This window comes from Cnephaeus nilssonii, assembly GCF_951640355.1.
Source record: "Cnephaeus nilssonii genome assembly, chromosome: 8".
NCBI lineage: Eukaryota > Metazoa > Chordata > Mammalia > Chiroptera > Vespertilionidae > Cnephaeus > Cnephaeus nilssonii.
The window spans coordinates 12,519,593-12,541,163 of NC_137079.1; the positions used below are offsets into that span (position 1 = coordinate 12,519,593).

A 21,571-nucleotide genomic window follows, 5' to 3' on the forward strand; every position below is an offset into this window, starting at 1 on the left:
GAGACTTACCTGAACTAATTGATGGAAAGCCTTGAGCCCAGGGCCTGACCGACAGGGAGGGCTCTGACCGTCATTATTGATATTCAGCACACAGTGCAACCTTTACCCTGAGCAAGTCCAGACGTGTGAGGAGTCCACTGAGGCAGCGAACCTTTTACCTGGGAAAAAGATGTAGGTGGAGCCGGTTTTGGTCTCGTCCTTCGTGCAGATGTAGCCGGTGCAGAGCTGCCCCCAGCAGCTGAACTCGCCGGTGTCGGCCGCGGTGGAGTTGACCAGGGTCAGCTGGCCGTAGCGCTCGTGCTGCTTCACACTGTCAACAGAAGCAAAGCTGGTCACACACCCGGGCCTTCGCCTCTGCTCCCCTGTTCTCACATATAAATGCACACACCCGGGCCTTCCCCTCTGCTCCCCTGTCCTCACATATAAATGCACACACCCGGGCCTTCGCCTCTGCTCCCCTGTTCTCACATATAAATGCACACACCCGGGCCTTCCCCTCTGCTCCCCTGTTCTCACATATAAATGCACACACCCGGGCCTTCCCCTCTGCTCCCCTGTTCTCACATATAAATGCACACACCCGGGCCTTCCCCTCTGCTCCCCTGTCCTCACATATAAATGCACACACCCGGGCCTTCGCCTCTGCTCCCCTGTCCTCACATATAAATGCACACACCCGGGCCTTCGCTCTCTGCTCCCCTGTTCTCACATATAAATGCACACACCCGGGCCTTCGCTCTCTGCTCCCCTGTTCTCACATATGAATGCACACACCCGGGCCTTTGTTCTCCGCTCCCCTGTTCTCACATATGAATGCACACACCCGGGCCTTTGTTCTCCGCTCCCCTGTTCTCACATATGAATGCACACACCCGGGCCTTCGCTCTCTGCTCCCCTGTTCTCACATATAAATGCACACACCCGGGCCTGGGCCTTCGCTCTCTGCTCCCCTGTTCTCACATATAAATGCACACACCCGGGCCTTCGCTCTCTGCTCCCCTGTTCTCACATATGAATGCACACACCCGGGCCTTCGCTCTCTGCTCCCCTGTTCTCACATATAAATGCACACACCCGGGCCTTCGCTCTCTGCTCCCCTGTTCTCACATATAAATGCACACACCCGGGCCTTCGCTCTCTGCTCCCCTGTTCTCACATATAAATGCACACACCCGGGCCTGGGCCTTCGCTCTCTGCTCCCCTGTTCTCACATATAAATGCACACACCCGGGCCTTCGCTCTCTGCTCCCCTGTCCTCACATATAAATGCACACACCCGGGCCTTCGCTCTCTGCTCCCCTGTCCTCACATATAAATGCACACACCCGGGCCTTCGCTCTCTGCTCCCCTGTCCTCACATATAAATGCACACACCCGGGCCTTCGCTCTCTGCTCCCCTGTCCTCACATATAAATGCACACACCCGGGCCTTCGCTCTCTGCTCCCCTGTTCTCACATATAAATGCACACACCCGGGCCTTCGCTCTCTGCTCCCCTGTTCTCACATATAAATGCACACACCCGGGCCTTCGCTCTCTGCTCCCCTGTCCTCACATATAAATGCACACACCCGGGCCTTCGCTCTCTGCTCCCCTGTCCTCACATATAAATGCACACACCCGGGCCTGGGCCTTCGCTCTCTGCTCCCCTGTTCTCACATATAAATGCACACACCCGGGCCTTCGCTCTCTGCTCCCCTGTCCTCACATATAAATGCACACACCCGGGCCTGGGCCTTCGCTCTCTGCTCCCCTGTTCTCACATATAAATGCACACACCCGGGCCTTCGCTCTCTGCTCCCCTGTCCTCACATATAAATGCACACACCCGGGCCTTCGCTCTCTGCTCCCCTGTTCTCACATATAAATGCACACACCCGGGCCTTCGCTCTCTGCTCCCCTGTCCTCACATATAAATGCACACACCCGGGCCTTCGCTCTCTGCTCCCCTGTTCTCACATATAAATGCACACACCCGGGCCTTCGCTCTCTGCTCCCCTGTTCTCACATATAAATGCACACACCCGGGCCTTCGCTCTCTGCTCCCCTGTCCTCACATATAAATGCACACACCCGGGCCTGGGCCTTCGCTCTCTGCTCCCCTGTTCTCACATATAAATGCACACACCCGGGCCTTCACTCTCTGCTCCCCTGTTCTCACATATAAATGCACACACCCGGGCCTGGGCCTTCGCTCTCTGCTCCCCTGTTCTCACATATAAATGCACACACCCGGGCCTTCGCTCTCTGCTCCCCTGTTCTCACATATAAATGCACACACCCGGGCCTTCGCTCTCTGCTCCCCTGTTCTCACATATAAATGCACACACCCGGGCCTTCGCTCTCTGCTCCCCTGTTCTCACATATAAATGCACACACCCGGGCCTTCGCTCTCTGCTCCCCTGTCCTCACATATAAATGCACACACCCGGGCCTTCGTTCTCTGCTCCCCTGTCCTCACATATAAATGCACACACCCGGGCCTTCGCTCTCTGCTCCCCTGTTCTCACATATAAATGCACACACCCGGGCCTTCGCTCTCTGCTCCCCTGTTCTCACATATAAATGCACACACCCGGGCCTTCGCTCTCTGCTCCCCTGTTCTCACATATAAATGCACACACCCGGGCCTTCGCTCTCTGCTCCCCTGTCCTCACATATAAATGCACACACCCGGGCCTTCACTCTCTGCTCCCCTGTTCTCACATATAAATGCACACACCCGGGCCTGGGCCTTCGCTCTCTGCTCCCCTGTTCTCACATATAAATGCACACACCCGGGCCTTCGCTCTCTGCTCCCCTGTTCTCACATATAAATGCACACACCCGGGCCTTCGCTCTCTGCTCCCCTGTTCTCACATATAAATGCACACACCCGGGCCTTCGCTCTCTGCTCCCCTGTCCTCACATATAAATGCACACACCCGGGCCTTCGTTCTCTGCTCCCCTGTCCTCACATATAAATGCACACACCCGGGCCTTCGCTCTCTGCTCCCCTGTTCTCACATATAAATGCACACACCCGGGCCTTCGCTCTCTGCTCCCCTGTTCTCACATATAAATGCACACACCCGGGCCTTCGCTCTCTGCTCCCCTGTCCTCACATATAAATGCACACACCCGGGCCTTCGCTCTCTGCTCCCCTGTCCTCACATATAAATGCACACACCCGGGCCTTCGCTCTCTGCTCCCCTGTCCTCACATATAAATGCACACACCCGGGCCTTCGCTCTCTGCTCCCCTGTACTCACATATAAATGCACACACCCGGGCCTTCGCTCTCTGCTCCCCTGTTCTCACATATAAATGCACACACCCGGGCCTTCGCTCTCTGCTCCCCTGTTCTCACATATAAATGCACACACCCGGGCCTTCGCTCTCTGCTCCCCTGTTCTCACATATGAATGCACACACCCGGGCCTTCGCCCTCTGCTCCCCTGTCCTCACATATAAATGCACACACCCGGGCCTTCGCTCTCTGCTCCCCTGTCCTCACATATAAATGCACACACCCGGGCCTTCGCTCTCTGCTCCCCTGTCCTCACATATAAATGCACACACCCGGGCCTTCGCTCTCTGCTCCCCTGTCCTCACATATAAATGCACACACCCGGGCCTTCGCTCTCTGCTCCCCTGTTCTCACATATAAATGCACACACCCGGGCCTTCGCTCTCTGCTCCCCTGTCCTCACATATAAATGCACACACCCGGGCCTTCGCTCTCTGCTCCCCTGTTCTCACATATAAATGCACACACCCGGGCCTTCGCTCTCTGCTCCCCTGTCCTCACATATAAATGCACACACCCGGGCCTTCGCTCTCTGCTCCCCTGTTCTCACATATAAATGCACACACCCGGGCCTTCGCTCTCTGCTCCCCTGTTCTCACATATAAATGCACACACCCGGGCCTTCGCTCTCTGCTCCCCTGTTCTCACATATAAATGCACACACCCGGGCCTTCGCTCTCTGCTCCCCTGTTCTCACATATAAATGCACACACCCGGGCCTTCGCTCTCTGCTCCCCTGTTCTCACATATAAATGCACACACCCGGGCCTTCGCTCTCTGCTCCCCTGTTCTCACATATAAATGCACACACCCGGGCCTTCGCTCTCTGCTCCCCTGTCCTCACATATAAATGCACACACCCGGGCCTGGGCCTTCACTCTCTGCTCCCCTGTCCTCACATATAAATGCACACACCCGGGCCTTCGCTCTCTGCTCCCCTGTTCTCACATATAAATGCACACACCCGGGCCTGGGCCTTCACTCTCTGCTCCCCTGTCCTCACATATAAATGCACACACCCGGGCCTTCGCTCTCTGCTCCCCTGTTCTCACATATAAATGCACACACCCGGGCCTGGGCCTTCACTCTCTGCTCCCCTGTTCTCACATATAAATGCACACACCCGGGCCTTCACTCTCTGCTCCCCTGTTCTCACATATAAATGCACACACCCGGGCCTGGGCCTTCACTCTCTGCTCCCCTGTCCTCACATATAAATGCACACACCCGGGCCTTCGCTCTCTGCTCCCCTGTTCTCACATATAAATGCACACACCCGGGCCTTCGCCCTCTGCTCCCCTGTCCTCACATATAAATGCACACACCCGGGCCTTCGCTCTCTGCTCCCCTGTCCTCACATATAAATGCACACACCCGGGCCTTCGCTCTCTGCTCCCCTGTCCTCACATATAAATGCACACACCCGGGCCTTCGCTCTCTGCTCCCCTGTCCTCACATATAAATGCACACACCCGGGCCTTCGCTCTCTGCTCCCCTGTTCTCACATATAAATGCACACACCCGGGCCTTCGCTCTCTGCTCCCCTGTCCTCACATATAAATGCACACACCCGGGCCTTCGCTCTCTGCTCCCCTGTTCTCACATATAAATGCACACACCCGGGCCTTCGCTCTCTGCTCCCCTGTCCTCACATATAAATGCACACACCCGGGCCTTCGCTCTCTGCTCCCCTGTTCTCACATATAAATGCACACACCCGGGCCTTCGCTCTCTGCTCCCCTGTTCTCACATATAAATGCACACACCCGGGCCTTCGCTCTCTGCTCCCCTGTTCTCACATATAAATGCACACACCCGGGCCTTCGCTCTCTGCTCCCCTGTTCTCACATATAAATGCACACACCCGGGCCTTCGCTCTCTGCTCCCCTGTTCTCACATATAAATGCACACACCCGGGCCTTCGCTCTCTGCTCCCCTGTTCTCACATATAAATGCACACACCCGGGCCTTCGCTCTCTGCTCCCCTGTCCTCACATATAAATGCACACACCCGGGCCTGGGCCTTCACTCTCTGCTCCCCTGTCCTCACATATAAATGCACACACCCGGGCCTTCGCTCTCTGCTCCCCTGTTCTCACATATAAATGCACACACCCGGGCCTGGGCCTTCACTCTCTGCTCCCCTGTCCTCACATATAAATGCACACACCCGGGCCTTCGCTCTCTGCTCCCCTGTTCTCACATATAAATGCACACACCCGGGCCTGGGCCTTCACTCTCTGCTCCCCTGTTCTCACATATAAATGCACACACCCGGGCCTTCACTCTCTGCTCCCCTGTTCTCACATATAAATGCACACACCCGGGCCTGGGCCTTCACTCTCTGCTCCCCTGTTCTCACATATAAATGCACACACCCGGGCCTGGGCCTTCGCTCTCTGCTCCCCTGTTCTCACATATAAATGCACACACCCGGGCCTTCGCTCTCTGCTCCCCTGTTCTCACATATAAATGCACACACCCGGGCCTTTGTTCTCCGCTCCCCTGTTCTCACATATAAATGCACACACCAGGGCCTGGGCCTTCGCTCTCTGCTCCCCTTTTCTCACATATGAATGCCCAGTGGGTCGGGACAGAGTGCCCTCTCTCTTATGGCACAAACTAAAAAAGTGTGTTTGGGGGAGGTGTGTGTAGGGGGAAGAGGCAGAGACAAGAACCTTCTCTAAAAGGGAATTAAAAAACGACAGTTATGGCCTGGGCTGGTGTTGCCCAGAGGTTAGAGTGTCAGCCCTCGTACCATAGGGTCACAGGTTCAATTCCTGGTCAAGGGCATGTACCTGGTTGCAGATTTGATCCTTGGCAACCAATTGATGTGTCTCTCTCACATCGATGTTCCTCTCTCCCCCTCTCCCATTCACTCTCTCTAAAAAGCAATGGAAACAATAACCTCAAGTGAGGATTTTAAAAAAGACAGTTTTCTAAAGAGAGGAAATTCTCTTCCATCTCAGCGCTCAAGGTTCCTTAAGTAAAACCACGGGTCCACTGCCACGCAGCCACGGAAACTCAGCCAGAAAGCCTGGGGCACGTGTTTTGCTTTCAGCTTTTGTTTTTAATGAGTTCATTGCAGCAACAGTTGCGGTAAAGAAAATACCCAGGGTTACCCAATGTGCACAATCTCTTTCATCAGCAAGGACAATTCTCTGAATACAAGCTTGGAATCTTTAAGATGCTACATTATTGTATTAAAAATAAAAACTCTGCATAATTCTCTCAAGATTATGCTAAGTGTAATAAGTCAGACGGAAAAGGACAAAAAAAAAAAAAAACAAACAACCACAAACAACAAACCCACCTATGATTTCACTCATATGTGGAATATAAAACAAAAAGTAAAATAAAGGGAAGGGGGGGTGCGAGGGAAGAGATCAACCAAAGAACTTATATGCACATATGCATAGCCCATGGACTCAGACAATCAGACAATAGTGGGGTGAAGGCCTGGGGAGGGGGTGGGAGAGGGGAGGAGGAGAGGTCAATGGGGAAAAAAGGGGGACATCCATAACACTTTAAACAATAAAAATAATTGAAAAATAAAATAAAAAGTAAAAGAAGAACTCACAAAATAAATAAAAACAAACTCATACATACAGACAACAGAATGGTGGTGACCAGAGGAGGTGGAGGGAGGGGAAGAGCCAGTGAGTAAAGGGGGTCAGATATATCGGAACAGAAGGAAACTAGACTTCGGGCGTTGAGCACACAGATATCAAATTATAATCTCATACGCCTGAAAATTATATAATGTTATTAACCAATGTTACTCTGATAAATTTAATAAAAAATAAAAATGTCAAACCACACACAAAATAAAAAAAACAACTGTATTTTAGACTTCCAGTCAAGATGGAAGAGTAGGTAAAGGCTATGTTCCCTTCCTCCCACAACCACATCAAAATTACAACTAAATTATAGAACAACCATCAATGAGACCCACCTGAAGACTAGCTGAACAGAAGTCCTATAACTAAGGATAGAAAGAAAAGTCCACGATGCGGCCACTTCTGGGTATTTATCCAAAGAAACACAGAACACTCCTTCGAAAAGATACGTGCACCCCTATGTTCACTGCAGCTTTATCTACAGTAGCCAAGATGTGGAAGCAACCTAAGTGTCCATCGATAGAGGAGGGGATAAAGAAGAAGTGGTACATATATACAATGGAATATTACTGGGCCATAAAAAAGAATGAAATTTTGCCACGTGCAACAACATGGGTGAGCCTAGAGGGTATTATACTAAGTGAAATAAATAAGACGGAGAAAGACACATAACATATGACTTCACTTACATGGGAAATCTGAAAAGCAAAATAAACAAACCAACAGGTTAAGAAGTAATTACCAGTTACAAAAATAGTCACAGGGATGTGAAGTACAGCTTAGGGAATGGAGTCAATAATATAATAACTATGCACGGTTTCAGATGAGTACTAGACTTATTGGAGGGGGATCATTTCGTAAGTTATATAAATGCCTAGTCACTTTATTGTACAGCTGAAACGAATACGATATTGTCAACTGTAATTGAAAAATTTAAAAACAATTTTAAAAGAAAAGGGACATTAGGTAATAAAAGAAATCTGATTAAACTATGAACTTTACTTAAATTGTATCGATATTGTTCATTAATAGCGTTATACGTATATATACCATACTAATATAAGATGTTACTAATAGGGGAACTGGGCATAGGGTATTCAGGAATTCTCTATACTACCTCTGCACAGTAATCCTGTAAATGAAAAATAGTTCTAAAGTAAATGTTTATTATAAAAAAATGAAAAAACCCACCACTTTTCTTTAGGACAAAATGCACTCATTGCTCAGATGTGAGCCCCAGCTATGCAGCCCACCTCTGGTAAAAGCATTCAGAGCCTTTGAGCATTCACACCTCTCCTTTGCCTCACCCTATTTCTACTTTTATCTCCTCATGCTTTACCTCTTGTAAAGATTTTTATCTTGTCCTTGTGAATATATTTGCAAACCCCTCCAGTTCCACTTCGAAATGAGGAGAGTCATAAATAAATATTGTATTACTATCAAACACTAGTATTAGCCAGTTGTCAATGTGATGCATTGTGTCAGGAATCCAGATGTGTCATTCTGGGACAGATGTTCCCCTGGGGCTGAGCCTGCGCAGATGCCAGAAGAAATGGTTTTAATCGGAGGATGCAGCTCAAATATCCAAAAGTTTCACCCCCAGGAGCGCCACATACTTTTCGGATGCAGTCGAGATTCTCCGGTTGTGTGCAGCAGCCACATCAGTACAGTCACCCTTTAAATTTAGCTCACAGCCACACGTCTGGCCGGCCGGCCTTAAACACAGCCGGTCTGGCTCACCGCTGAAGAGCTGTGCCCACCAGCTCTGCCAGGAGGTGCCTCCTTTCAACTGGACGGAAATCTCTCCTCCTTCAGGAAGCTTCTAATTAGAATCGACCCCCAGGGACCTCCCCGCTTTCTCCTAGTGATGTAACTGGTCCCTGTTCTCTCCCCCGCAGGCACCCCGGCTTCCTGTTATTTACAAAGGATGGTAAAAACTTTGAGGACAGGGACTGTGCCATCATTGTTTTATATTTCCTAAGCAGTAAATCTGTGCAGAGTACACAGTAAGGATTCCCTAGAAACGAGTGGACTGGAATGGAATCGAACCGGGGGTTGGAACTGGTAAGAAATCTCGAAAAGCAGACATCCAGCTCCCAGTATTGCTGGAGGGGAAACTGAGTCTGGGCAGAAGTGACTTCCCTGAGACCCACGGCTGGTGAACACGGAGTCGATGACTTCAGTCAATTAAGCCTGTAAGAAATACTCACTCATTAGATAAGAAAATGCACATAAAGCACTTCATGCCATGCCTGGTTCACGGCAATTATCCTAATTATGGCCTCATTACCTGTAACTGCAGATTAGTAGGAGCTATTATGCATACTACTACAACAATGACACACACACACGCACAACATTGGGCATAGTTAGCACGACAAACAAAAACCAGTGGACCTCAAGGATATTACAATCCAGTTAGGAATTATAACTAATATACATGAAAAAATCAGAGAATCAGTAAAGGGGTGCTCACAGCAAGAACAACAGGAATTCTGAAAAGGGATTCGCCACTGTGGTTTGAAGAAGGTGAGGACAGATCTGGGCGGAGGTAAGACAAGCTGGACTTTCAACAGTGCGGGTGAAAGGCAGCGGACAGCGAGGAGGCTGAGAAGCAGTGAGCTCACTTGCTCAGGAAAACTCCAGCCCCGTAAGGAGTGGGAGGGACCTCTGTTCATTGCCATAGCCGCAGTGCATGGTGGGTAGAAGGCATTCAATGACTAGGGCAGTGGTCGGCAAACTCATCAGTCAACAGAGCCAAATGTCAACAGTACAACGATTGAAATTTCTTTTGAGAGCCACATTTTTTAAACTTAAACTTCTTTTCACGCCACTTCTTCAAAATAGACTCGCCCAGGCCGTGGTATTTTGTGGAAGAGCCACACTCAAGGGGCCAAAGAGCCGCGTGTGGCTCGCGAGCCGCAGTTTGCCGACCACTGGACTAGGGGCGTCAATCCATTAACTGTAGAAGGAGACAGAGGGAGGGGGTTGGGAGTCACGGGACATAAGGTTGAGAACAGCAAGAAGGGTGCACGTTTCACTCAGCAGGCAGGAAGGGCCACTTCGGTTTGGGAGATGGGAAGTGATGGGCCCACCTTAGTCAGGTCACCAGTGAAGAGAACAGGAGTCGGGAGGCAGGAGGAAGAGGAGAGAGGCTGAGAGGTCTGTGTCCATGATACTCAGCAAATGCTGGGGCCCGGTCGGGTGTTGGCAATGGCAGTGAAGCAAATATAAGAAAAGTTTTCTTGGGGGAAATTTTTGACAGACATAGTAAGCAAGGTGGAAGAAGAGAGATATCAATAATGAACACTTACTTTGTATTTCTATTGAAAAGAATGTTGTGTTCTTTTTTAAAAAAATATATGTTTTTATTGGTTTTTAGAGAGAGAGGAAGGGAGAGGGATAGAGAGATAGAAACATCAATGAGAGAGAAACATCGATTAGCTGCCTCCTGCACGCCCTCCCACCAAGGTTTCGGCCTGCATGTGCCCTGACTGAGAATTGAACCAGTGACCTCTTGGGTCATGGGTCGATGCTCAACCACTGAACCACACTGGCTGGCAAGAATGGGGTTTTAACTGCCAGGAATGGGATAGTTGAGAAGAGAAAGGAGATTGGGGGTAGGCAAAATAATGGTGGTGATTTGGGATTTGGGATCAAATGTGGGTCATTTAAGTGCGGATGTCCTATAGGCAGTTGGAAATTCAGGCCTGGCACAGAGGAGAAAAACAGCACTGGATTTATATTTGGCACATCATTTATAACATAAGTAAAAGTTGAAACTAAAGGAATGAACGAAGTCAACAAGAAAAAGCAACAAGACAAGATGGGAATAGGTTGAGGATAAAATCTGGAGCCAAATTAGAGGGCCAGAAGAAAAAGAAGAGGTAGACAGAGGAGAGAGAAAAGATCAGGAAAGAGAGAAGAACTGGATGAGGTGGTGCTCAAAAACATCAGATGCCTAAAGAGGGATTGGTGGCCACACACACACACACACACACACACACACACACACTTCCTTTAGCAGAATGAAAGTATTTGGCAACCACCAAATGAGCAATTGCAGTTGTGAGGATGGAGTTAGATTTCAGCAGATAAAAAAATGGAACTGTGGCAAGGAAGAGAAGGTGGAGGTCTTCCCGAGTAGACCAGAATGTCTTGGCCACATTCCCTTCAGAGTTCAATACCAGGGTACGAAATCAGCAAGTAATCAATACATTAACTTGGCACTTTGTCTGGGCCGGGCATTTGCTAGCACTGTAGTGATAAAGAGTATGGGATGCCATTCCTACGGGAAAGGAACTGGGCACATGAGAATTTAGCATCGGGAATAAGCCTACCGCCACCATGAAGTCTGCATGCTGTATCTTTAGCAGGATTGGGGGTGGAAGGAAGGAAATGCACTGGAAAACATTTCTGGATTTTTCCACCCCCTCTCATAGGCAAACAATATAAAACAGGAAACAAATTATTTAGCAGGATTACGGTCTAAATGCCTGGATTTAAGTGTTCATTTCTACTAATGGCTTCACACAGTCCAGGGGGCAGGCTGCCCAAGGGGTTGGACTATGACCTACAGCCGCTGAGGGAAGAGTCTGCACCATGAAGTGGAGACAAGGATTCAGGGAGCCCTGCCGAGTGCTGCACAGAGATCCTTCACCCCAAGTTCCTTCCCTTCCCTGGTAACCACTTACCCAACCCCAGGGATGGAAGACGTGGAGGATGTGAAGTGGAGTGGAGCAAAAAGAGCTGCTGCAACAAAGTGGCCCCCAAAAAGTATAATTAGGAAAAGCAGAATTTACATTCACTGGATGTGGCTCTGAACATGCCAGCTCATCAGCTCACCTAAGGCCTTTGCCTTCCACGCTAGCGCATTCAGACCTGGCCCGACCTGGCCCGCAACCAAGGTACATGCCCTTGACCAGAATCGAACCCGGGACCCTTCAGTCCGCAGGCCGTTGCTCTTATCCACTGAGCCAAACTGGTTTCGGCAGCCCGCAGCTTCTTGCATGCTGCCCAGCACTCTCTCTTCTGAAGGGGACCTGTCTCCTGGGACAGACAGAGGCTGGGCTGACAGTTCCCAAAGTGAGGGGCCACTGGGCATCTCACCTGGACAGTGACTAGGTGAGGATGGTGGGGTCCACGCTCCTGTCCCCCTACAAGCCACGGGCAGGAGGTGAGTCCTGGATGACAAGCTATTCAGCCATCGGTCCCCAAAATACTTAAAATGCAAATTACATGGCAGGTTCTGGAACAGAGAGGGAGGGACACGGTGATGGAAAGTGTTGGAGCCACAGGAGAAGTTGAAGGTCTGGGTAAATAACTACATCAGTCCAGACATTCTGCCTTGGAGACTGATGCCTCCATTGGCATAAAACAGAGATAAAGAGTAAAGTAAAAGATGTGATCAAATATCTTCCTTACTCAACAGTCATTTCACATTTACACATTATTTAGCTGCTACCACATTGCAAGGAACTGCACCCAGGATCAAGGGAGATTCATGCACATCTGCTTCTCCATGTTTCAAGTGTTTGTAATGGGTCTGTGTTTACACTGAGCCTCCTTTTAAGAATGTGTCACAAATAATTGCTCCATGATATGCTGGGAACGAAGCCATGTCCACAGAGCACACATCCTGGGAAACAGACAGCTGGGTAAAGCATAGCGAAGCTCCACAGTTTATGATTAAAAAAAAAAAAAGATGAAAAGAAAAATGTGTGAGAAACCAATATGCAAAACGAGAAACTTCAAAGCGAATACAGTTTCAATATAAGAAATTAAGCTTCTCTCTCTCTCTCTCTCTCTCTCTCTCTCTCTCTCTCTCTCTCTCTCTCTCTCCCCCTCCCTCCCTCCCTCCCTCCCTCCCTCCCTCCATGTTAGAGGACTGTCCAAGGACTTGCTCAAAACCCTTACAGTATAACCACAGCATTTCTATTCCAACAACCAGTTATGTTAGTGTCTGTGAAATGGGACTCAGGTCTGTTCTACTGAGTGACTTACACCAGATTCTCCTGTGTTATTTGGAAAGAAGTCACTATGGGCATGCTTAACTCTTTCACCGAGTAATGGCCCTCCAGCTCCTGCCCCTGACACTGACCCCGGACTCCAACCGCTGGGAGGTCCCCCTTCTCTCCTCCCTCCTCCCCATCCACCCAGCTGATGTCATCCTTCCTTGTTGCTTCTCTTGCCAACCCATCTGGCTTCTGTACAAAGGAAGAGGGACTCCTCCTCCTCCAGAGATTTCCCAGAGTCTAAGAAACTGAGGCGTGGCTACCCCTTTGACACCATGAGCCAAGCCAGGCCTGATAAACCAGAGATTAACCCAACAGAAAATCCCACTGGGATTCCTAGAATAAAGGCCTTAAGACATGCCAGCCTGTGGCCCAACAATTTTTCCCTCTTGTGGGAATTAATCATTGCTATCCAGATGTTTACTTGCAGCAATGACTGTGACAGTAAAAAAAAAAAAAATTAGTTACATGTACTATGGAATTACAGTTATAACAGAATAATATTCATGATACACTACGTAACAATTAATCATTAAGGCGTTTGTACATTGTACTTTAAGAAATCTGAAGGTGAGTTTTATATTGTGTTGTCCTTTTTTGAACGTGGATTCCAAAGGCAGGACAAGCAGGAATTCCTTGGAAGGTCTAAAAAAGCCAGTAGAGCCCAGCCGGCTCAGTGGGTGAGCGTCGACCTATGAACCAGGAGGTCACTGTCCAATTCCTGGTCAGGGCATATGCCTTGGATGCGGGCTCAATCTCCAGCGTGGGACATGCAGGAGGCAGCTGATCAATGATTCTCTCTCATCACTGATGTTTCTATCTCTCTCTCCCTCTCCCTTCCTCTAAGAAATCAATTATATATATATATATATATATATATATATATATATATATATATATATATACTGGCATTATTGCTCTGATTAATAAAAAGACTGCCAGTGGAGTGTAAGAAATAATCAGAAATGCAGCGTGACTATTCTCACACCTGCTGTGCTTCCCATGCACAGGTGGCCACCAGGCTATGCCGCCCCCTCCCTAGCGCATCACCTGCCTCCCAGGCTCCTGAATCCCAGGCAGCCTCCCCTCTCACCTGGTTCCCCCTCTGGATCTCCCTGTTTCTTTGATGGAGTCATAGCTCCACCTTTCTCCCAGGCTCGATGTTGACATCAACATTGACTCTCCATCTCTGTTCCAATCCTTACACTTTATCAGCCGACAAACTGATCCTTCCTGAAAAACATCTCCTCTATACCTCCAAATGCCCTATAAAAGGTCACATATACTTTACCCAAAGCCATTTTGTGGTGGCCTCCGGCTTTACAATGTGAGTAGCTCCCAGTGCACACAGAATTGAAGGCATCCTTCTCTGCCTAGAATGCAAGGCTCCCAGGGGCTCCTGCGTTGTCGACTTTTCTTCATCCAACCAAAGTCCACAAACCCAGACACCTCGGCTCGTTCCCACCCCAGCCCTCCAGCTCCGTTTCCCTCTCAGAGCTCTCTTCTTTTCCCATCTGGCCTGTACCTGGTTGTTCTTCAGAGTTCTGTCCTCAGGGAGAGCTTTTCTGTCCAGTGGCATTTGGAAAACAGGGGTTAAGAGCATTCATTCAAGAGTCTGATTTCCTTGATTCAAATCCTGTCTCTACACTACTGGCTTGGTGACCATTATTAGCACATTATTTAATCTTATCATGCTCCGTTTCCTCATCCGAGACAGGAAGATAATAATAGTCCCTACCTTCCAGGGTTATTATGAGAATGAAATCTATATATATAAAAGCCTAAGCAACCATTACCACCGAATGACCAGAACAACCGGAACGACTGGTCATTATGACGTGCACTGACCACCAGGGGGCAGATGCTCACGCAGGAACTGCCCCCTGGTGGTCAGTGCGCTCCCACAGCCAACCTCCCACAGCCAGCCAACCTCCCGCAGTCCCTTCCCGTTCCCCTCCCCACATCCAGCAGGCGCCATCGGTGGCCAGCAGGCCCCGTCCAGCGGCCGGCAGGCCCCCAGACCCTGGCCAGCAGCTGGCAGGCCCCCACGGACTGGGCAAGACGGCCCCAATAGGCCCTGATCGCCAGCCCAGCCTAGGCACCCCATCTGTGCACGAATTTCGTGCACCAGGCCTCTAGTTAGTTAATAACTGTATAAGATCCTAGAAGGATGCTGGCACAGAAAAAGCACTGAAATGTTAGGTGCTACTGGGGTGTGAGATCTAAGCTTCTCACACCCAGCACTTAATGTCTTTATCACAAATCTTAGAGATCTATCTATCACCTGTCTATCTATCTATCTATCTATCTATCTATCTATCTAACTATCTCTCTGCCTATCGATCTGCTGTCTTGTGTGACCTTTTCAACTCCCTGTTATATGTCTCTGGTAAAATGATTCCTTTCCAAGAAGGAACCATGTCTTTTTCCTGCCTGTATTACCCATAGCCTTCTGCATGGCATAATGCTATGCAGACAGCGTTATAGGTGACTGTGAGCAGAACAAAACAGAATTCAGCCGGAACCGGTTTGGCTCAGTGGATAGAGCATCGGCCTGCGGACTCAAGGGTCCCAGGTTCGATTCCGGTCAAGGGCATGTACCTTGGTTGCGGGCACATCCCCAGTGGGGGGCGTGCAAGAGGCAGCTGATCGATGTTTCTCTCTCATCGATGTTTCTAACTCTCTATCCCTCTCTCTTCCTCTCTGTAAAAAATCAATAAAAATATTAAAAAAATAAAAATAAAATAAAATAAAATAAAATAAAATAAAATAAAAAGAAACAGAATTCAGTGAGTGGAACTGAGCTGAATAATTTGTCCAAGAGCTCTCACTCCTTGGCCCCGTGTCATCTAAGCGAATGAACTACAAATGCCAATAACCATTTTGGAGCGAGAAGGGACTTTAGAGACCATCTGGTTGGATCCCTCCTATTACAGAGATCAAGTGGCTCCCCCAGGGTCACAGAGCCAGTTCACGGGTGATGCTAAGATACAGCTTAGTGGATGGAGAGAAACTCACGGAAATAAGGAAATCATTGTCAATGTAATTTTTTAAAAGTCATCTTTCAAACTTGGCAGCCATATGATTCTGATGTATGGGGGTTCTTTATATTAAAGACTCACATTACATTTTTGGCAATTCTAATCTTACTAGGTAGAATAAGCCCATTAACACAGCTCACAAGAAACAGACACCCACCTTCCCCTCCCCCAGGGCTCACGGCCACACTGGGGAAGAACAGGCCTCGGGAGAGGAGTGACAGAGGACAATGGAGCAAGCCACCACCACCCTCGTTAGGGAAACAAGCGGTGGGTTACCAATGGGCTGGCACACGGCCAGTGAGTGCGTTGTGGCCAAGTTATACCAGTGAATGCAGAGGCCGGGGGCGGGGCCCCACTCACACCTGGCATTCAAAACAGAGAGAGATCCCCCGAACCTCCTATCTTGCCAACATTCTCAAAGTGCCCACAAATACTAATGTTACTTGGCTGGTCAACCTTCTGAACAAACATCAGACATCTAAAGAAATAGACTGCTTTCTTGAGACTGGGAGGGGGCTTGAAAATTAGGTTCAAGTCTAGGCTACTTTTACTAAAAGCTGTACAAACTTGAGAACACCCCTGAGCCCTGTGGGTCTAACCTAATCATCTGTAAAATGCAGGGTCCAGGCCAGATCAGTGGGTCCCCACGCGGACTGCGTCTGGCAATCTCTTGGGGAACGTTTATGCCCTCTCCTTGGCTCTTCTTTCCACATCTCATCATCTGATCTTCAGGGCCCGTCTCCTACGATTAGGTAATCAGTCACTCAATGAACCAGCGTCTCTCTAGCGCTAGCCCATGCTGACAGCAGCCTTCTCTCTTCCCGTCAGCCCCCGCGCACTCGCACTTGACCACAAGCCGTCCATTGTTGCTCTGTAATTGTATCTGGCGTGTGTGTCATTAGTTCCAAAGCCACCGGTAGGCAGGACCACGTCTGGTTTTCTCACATTTACCTTTCTGACCCAATAGACTGTCTTTCTGCATAAATCAGGCTAACAGTCACTCTAGCTGCCATGCACTCTGCTGAACCCCTTTAATCTATGAGTCTCTGAGTGCCCATTAGTCTCGAGTTGTGACACACTTGTCATGGTCACCCCTCCTGCTCTTATATGGACAGCTGCTGTTCCCTGCCTCTTCCCCCAGGATGCCCACCTGCTGATGCCATAGCTCATGCCATTCCATGAGCCACCTATGAAATGCATGCACGTTCTCTTATATCTATTTTGGTTGGTACACAAGGTCTCATGCCCTGCCTTGTCCCAGCTACTAAGTCACGTTCATAAAGAAGAGCAAGGTTATCCGGGAAGTGAAAGCACTGACCGCCCCTACCAGGCAAGTGAGATACCAGACTGGACCTGGGGGCTGAGAAGTAGGATGGGGTTGGGAGGAGGGCTTTAGGCAATAGGACAAAGTCAAGATCAAGTCCAAGAGGGAATCTGAACAAAACGTCTGAAAAGTAAAGTGCAGGTGACAAAGCAGAGTGAATAGTGTTGATGGCGGGGGGGGGGGGGGGGGGGGGAGGCGGGGGAAGGGGAGTGGGATGGTGACACCTGAAGTCCTGGGCAGATTCCCGAGGGCAGTGACGTCTCACTCACCCACACACAGCCGCCCCATGGGCTGCATTATGCTATTCAGGCAGCTGAACCCAGACTGGAGGCAAAGCTCTGACATTTCCGTTTTGCTGTTTTTTATAATGTGCCATTTTATGCAGTGACATACTAGTAGACATAGCATTTTCCATTTTATAGCTTATTCTTTATTCCTGTGTGTGTGTTTTTACTTCCTCCCCTGATATAACTTGCAAAATTGTTTTATTTGCATTTTGTATATTTAAGTACTTGGCAAAAAGAATTATCATGCTACAATAACACCCATTTTCATATTTGCACATTAAATCCCAGACCTCACCCACATATATTCTTTGTGTGTGGTGGTTGGGGGGTACAACAGAATGATTCTGCCTCAGCCATAAGAATGAATAAAACCTTGACATTTGTGACAACAGCAATGGACTTCAAAGGCATGATGCTTAGTGCAATAAATCAGAGAGAGAGAGAGATAAATACTATATGATCTCACTTACATGTGGAATCTAAAAGAGAAAAACAAAAGCACCGAGGTTATAAATACAGGGAACAGTTTGGTGGTGCCAGAGGGAGGGGTGTTGGGTGTACAAAACAGGTGAAGGGAGTGAAAAGGTACAAACATCTGGTTATAAAATAGATAAGTTCTGGGAATGTAATGTATGGTGTGGTGACTATAGTACTGTAGTGCATATTTGAACGTTGCTAAGAGAGTAGGTCTTAAAATTTCTCATCATGAGAAAAAAAAATTGTTAACTGTGTGAGGTGACAGGTGTCAAATAGATTTATTGTGGTTGTCATTTTGCAATATATACAAAAATTGAATCATCACCTAATGTGTACCTGAAATTAACATAATGGCATATGTCAATTATACCTCAATTAAAAAATAAAAATACTCCTAACGAACTGGCTGTTTTCTTGTGAGTTCCCTCCCTTGGGTACAGTATGGTGAGTAAAAATAGCGCATCTTTGTTGACATGGCTTACCACGTGTGCCAGTGCTTTCCTTGCATGACCTCATCTATCCTGACAACAGCACAAGAGGCTGGGTGCATTACTGCCTCCCCCACCCAATCCTGAGCGGAACTGAGCCGATTAAAATTAAAATCTTTTGGAGCTACTTTAGCTCACAGAAATTATTACAAATACAGGGCACCCTTTTGTTTTTAACTAACCCTAACCCTAACCCTAACCCTAACCCTAACCCTAACCTGAACACTGCCAGGAGGTCTCACACACCGGAGAGGGCTCGCATCCTGCCGCCCCCACGTGGCCATCTCCGGAACTGCTGGAGGACCTGAGGCTGGTGCCGTGGAGTCTGGGCACAGAGAGCTCTCCCTTCAGGGCAGGGTAAGTTACTTATTTTTAATTCCACTGTTTCCTGGGGTAGAAATCCATCTGAAGGTAAGTGTCAGTTTGGTGGCTGCTTTTGATTTCCCAACGCAAATTGGACCCCAACGGCACCTCCAGGGGAAGGAGGAAGACAAAGGGAGAGGACTCTCATGGAAACTCACTGTCTTCATTTGTTCTGCTCAGAAAATAAAGTAAAATGAGCTTTGACGGGAAGTGAGCTTGAATTAAAGACACCTGTACAACAGTGTGAACATATTGCCACTGAACTGTACACTTAAAAATGGTTAAAATGGCTAATTACATATGTATACATATATATGCACACACACACACATATGTACATATTTGAGCAAAATAAAATAAATTGGAAAGAAAAAGACATCTTCCTTAGTATAATACCAGAGCATGACCAATAATATTTACCAAAGTCTGTATAGGTTCTTGCTCAGCAGAAGGATTCTGTTGATAAACACTTCTTAATAGCTTTCTCTTTTTCTTTTAAAATGGTCCCAGACCACGCTCCTCCCGGTGCTGGGGTGCAGGGTTGGACTGGCCTGGCGCCGGCTGCCTGCCTCCTCGCCCACCCGCCCTTTGTGTTGTCTGTGGGTGGAGAAAGCTGGTGCCAACTGTGGCCACGTGGAAACCCAGGCACCCTCCCTCCTCTCCAGAAGCTGGTTGTTGTTTTCAGGGCGACCAGCCATCAAAGACCTCCTGCCCCACCCACTCTGAACGCACAGTTCTTGACTGAAAAATGCTAACCTCCCCCAGACACCACAAGAGCATCCTGAAAGACAGTGTCTGCCCCCGGACTTTCTAGGCACAGAGCCGGGGTTCTTGACTGCCACACGTCACCCCAGCTTGCTTTTACATCTGTGACGTTGCTAACTAACAACCTCGCTTACATCTCCAATGTCTCCCTCTTAGTACTCAACAGTGATTTACAGGTAAGCCATCGTCCGGGCCACTAATTCTAAGTCTCTTCTGATTTCCCTCCCTGGCTCTGCATTGCGCCAAGAATCTCCTGCTGTGCATAAGCTCAGGACGTGTGCTATGATGAGATTGAAGAGACAAAATGTTTCCAGAGAAGATGGAAATGGATTGTGTTGATCGCCCTGTAGAGGTTGATCAGATGGTCCAGAATATTCTTATATGAATGTTTTTTTATATTATCAACAAAATAAGAGCAACATTAAAAAAATTATTGTAAAGAAACGTGGGTCCAAGAATATGTCTACAGACGCCAGCGTGCGGAAATCGAGGGTGGGACACATGAAGAGAGATGGGTACACCTGAGACAGGGAAGGGGCGCTGTCTCGCCCCTAAAGGCTGTGAGAAGTAATAGCCCTCACACTGTGGTGTATATCCCTCTGTACTTTCTATGTTTGTCTACACAAAAAGGCTTCAAGTCAGTGACTCATAATTGACCTTAGTTTCACTCTGAATTCCTCATCATGGTTGACAAAGCCTCCCATGTTTTGACTCTGGCTTATCTCCCACATCATCTCTACTTGGTCATCTCCTCCTCCTCCACACCCTAGAGCATCTCCCTCACACACCCTCAATGCTCCAGCTCTAGGCAGTTCCTCATGCTGTTCCCTCCTTCCGGAATTTTTTTACATTTCTTGTCCCATCCCCTTCTTTTTAAAAAAAAAAAAATATATTTTTATTGATTTTAGAGAGAGAGAAACATCAGTGATTGGCTGCCTCCTGCATACTCCTAATGTGGATGGAGGCCACAACCCGGGCATGTGCCCTGGCTGGGAATCGAACCGTGACCTCCTGATTCATAGATTGACGCTCAACCACTGAGCCATGCCGGCTGGGTTCCCATCCCCTTCTTTAGCTGGTTAATGCTCTACCTTCAGACATTAGCTTGAGTTTTCTCCTCCCTGACCCTATACTTTTGCTAGCAAGGCACTCACACAGCTATGTATCAATATTGCTTATTAAACAGTCTGTCTTCCCACAAGAATAAAAGCTCTATAGCTATTGAGGTCGTGTCTGTCTTGCTCACTATCGTATCTCCAGCATCCACATAGCACAGGACTGTGACGGCTATAGATGCTAAAATAAACACTTGTTGGAAAAGAAGAACAACACAAAATAAGGGAGGGCGGGAAGATGGAAGCCAAATGGGAGAACAGAAAGGGAATGAGGCAGAGGAGTCAGTAAGCATTCAATGAATGGTAACATATATACAATCAATACTAATAACTATTGTCAGAAAAGTATCCTCACTCTTTTCTGATCTCAGAAGAGAATGGAGAGCCCTAGCCAGCTAGGCTCAGTGGACAGAGCGTCAGCCTGCGGACTGAAGGGTCCCGGGTTCGGTCAAGGGCACATGCCTGTGTTGTGGGCTTGGTCCCCAGTAGGGGCCCTGCAGGAGGCAGCCAATCAATGATTCTTTCTCATCATTGATGTTTCTATCTCTCTTTCCCTCTCCTTTCCTCTCTGAAATCAATAAAAAAAAAAAGAAGAGAATGGAGATCTGTGTGGTTGGGATATACTGAGTCTGGAATAAAAATCCGAATCAGTTTTTACTGTGGCCACTGAGGAGCCAACTAAGCCAGTCAAAGGGCCCAGTGCTCTGGGCAGACTAGCAGTACTCAAGGCACATAATCTGACACATGCCCATGCCGTTTTTAATTTGTTTGTTGGGAAATTGAATTCTA

General features: G+C 48.3%; 1 protein-coding gene across 1 annotated transcript in view; it reads right to left on the minus strand.

The window, feature by feature from the left end:
* PDGFRL (platelet derived growth factor receptor like) overlaps window positions 1-21,571 on the minus strand; it is a 47,438-nt gene that overhangs the window by 10,021 nt on the left and 15,846 nt on the right. The window contains exon 3 of the mRNA XM_079779096.1: window positions 159-310. Within this exon, the coding sequence (XP_079635222.1) occupies window positions 159-310 (152 nt within the window). The remainder of the gene's footprint in view (window positions 1-158; window positions 311-21,571) is intronic.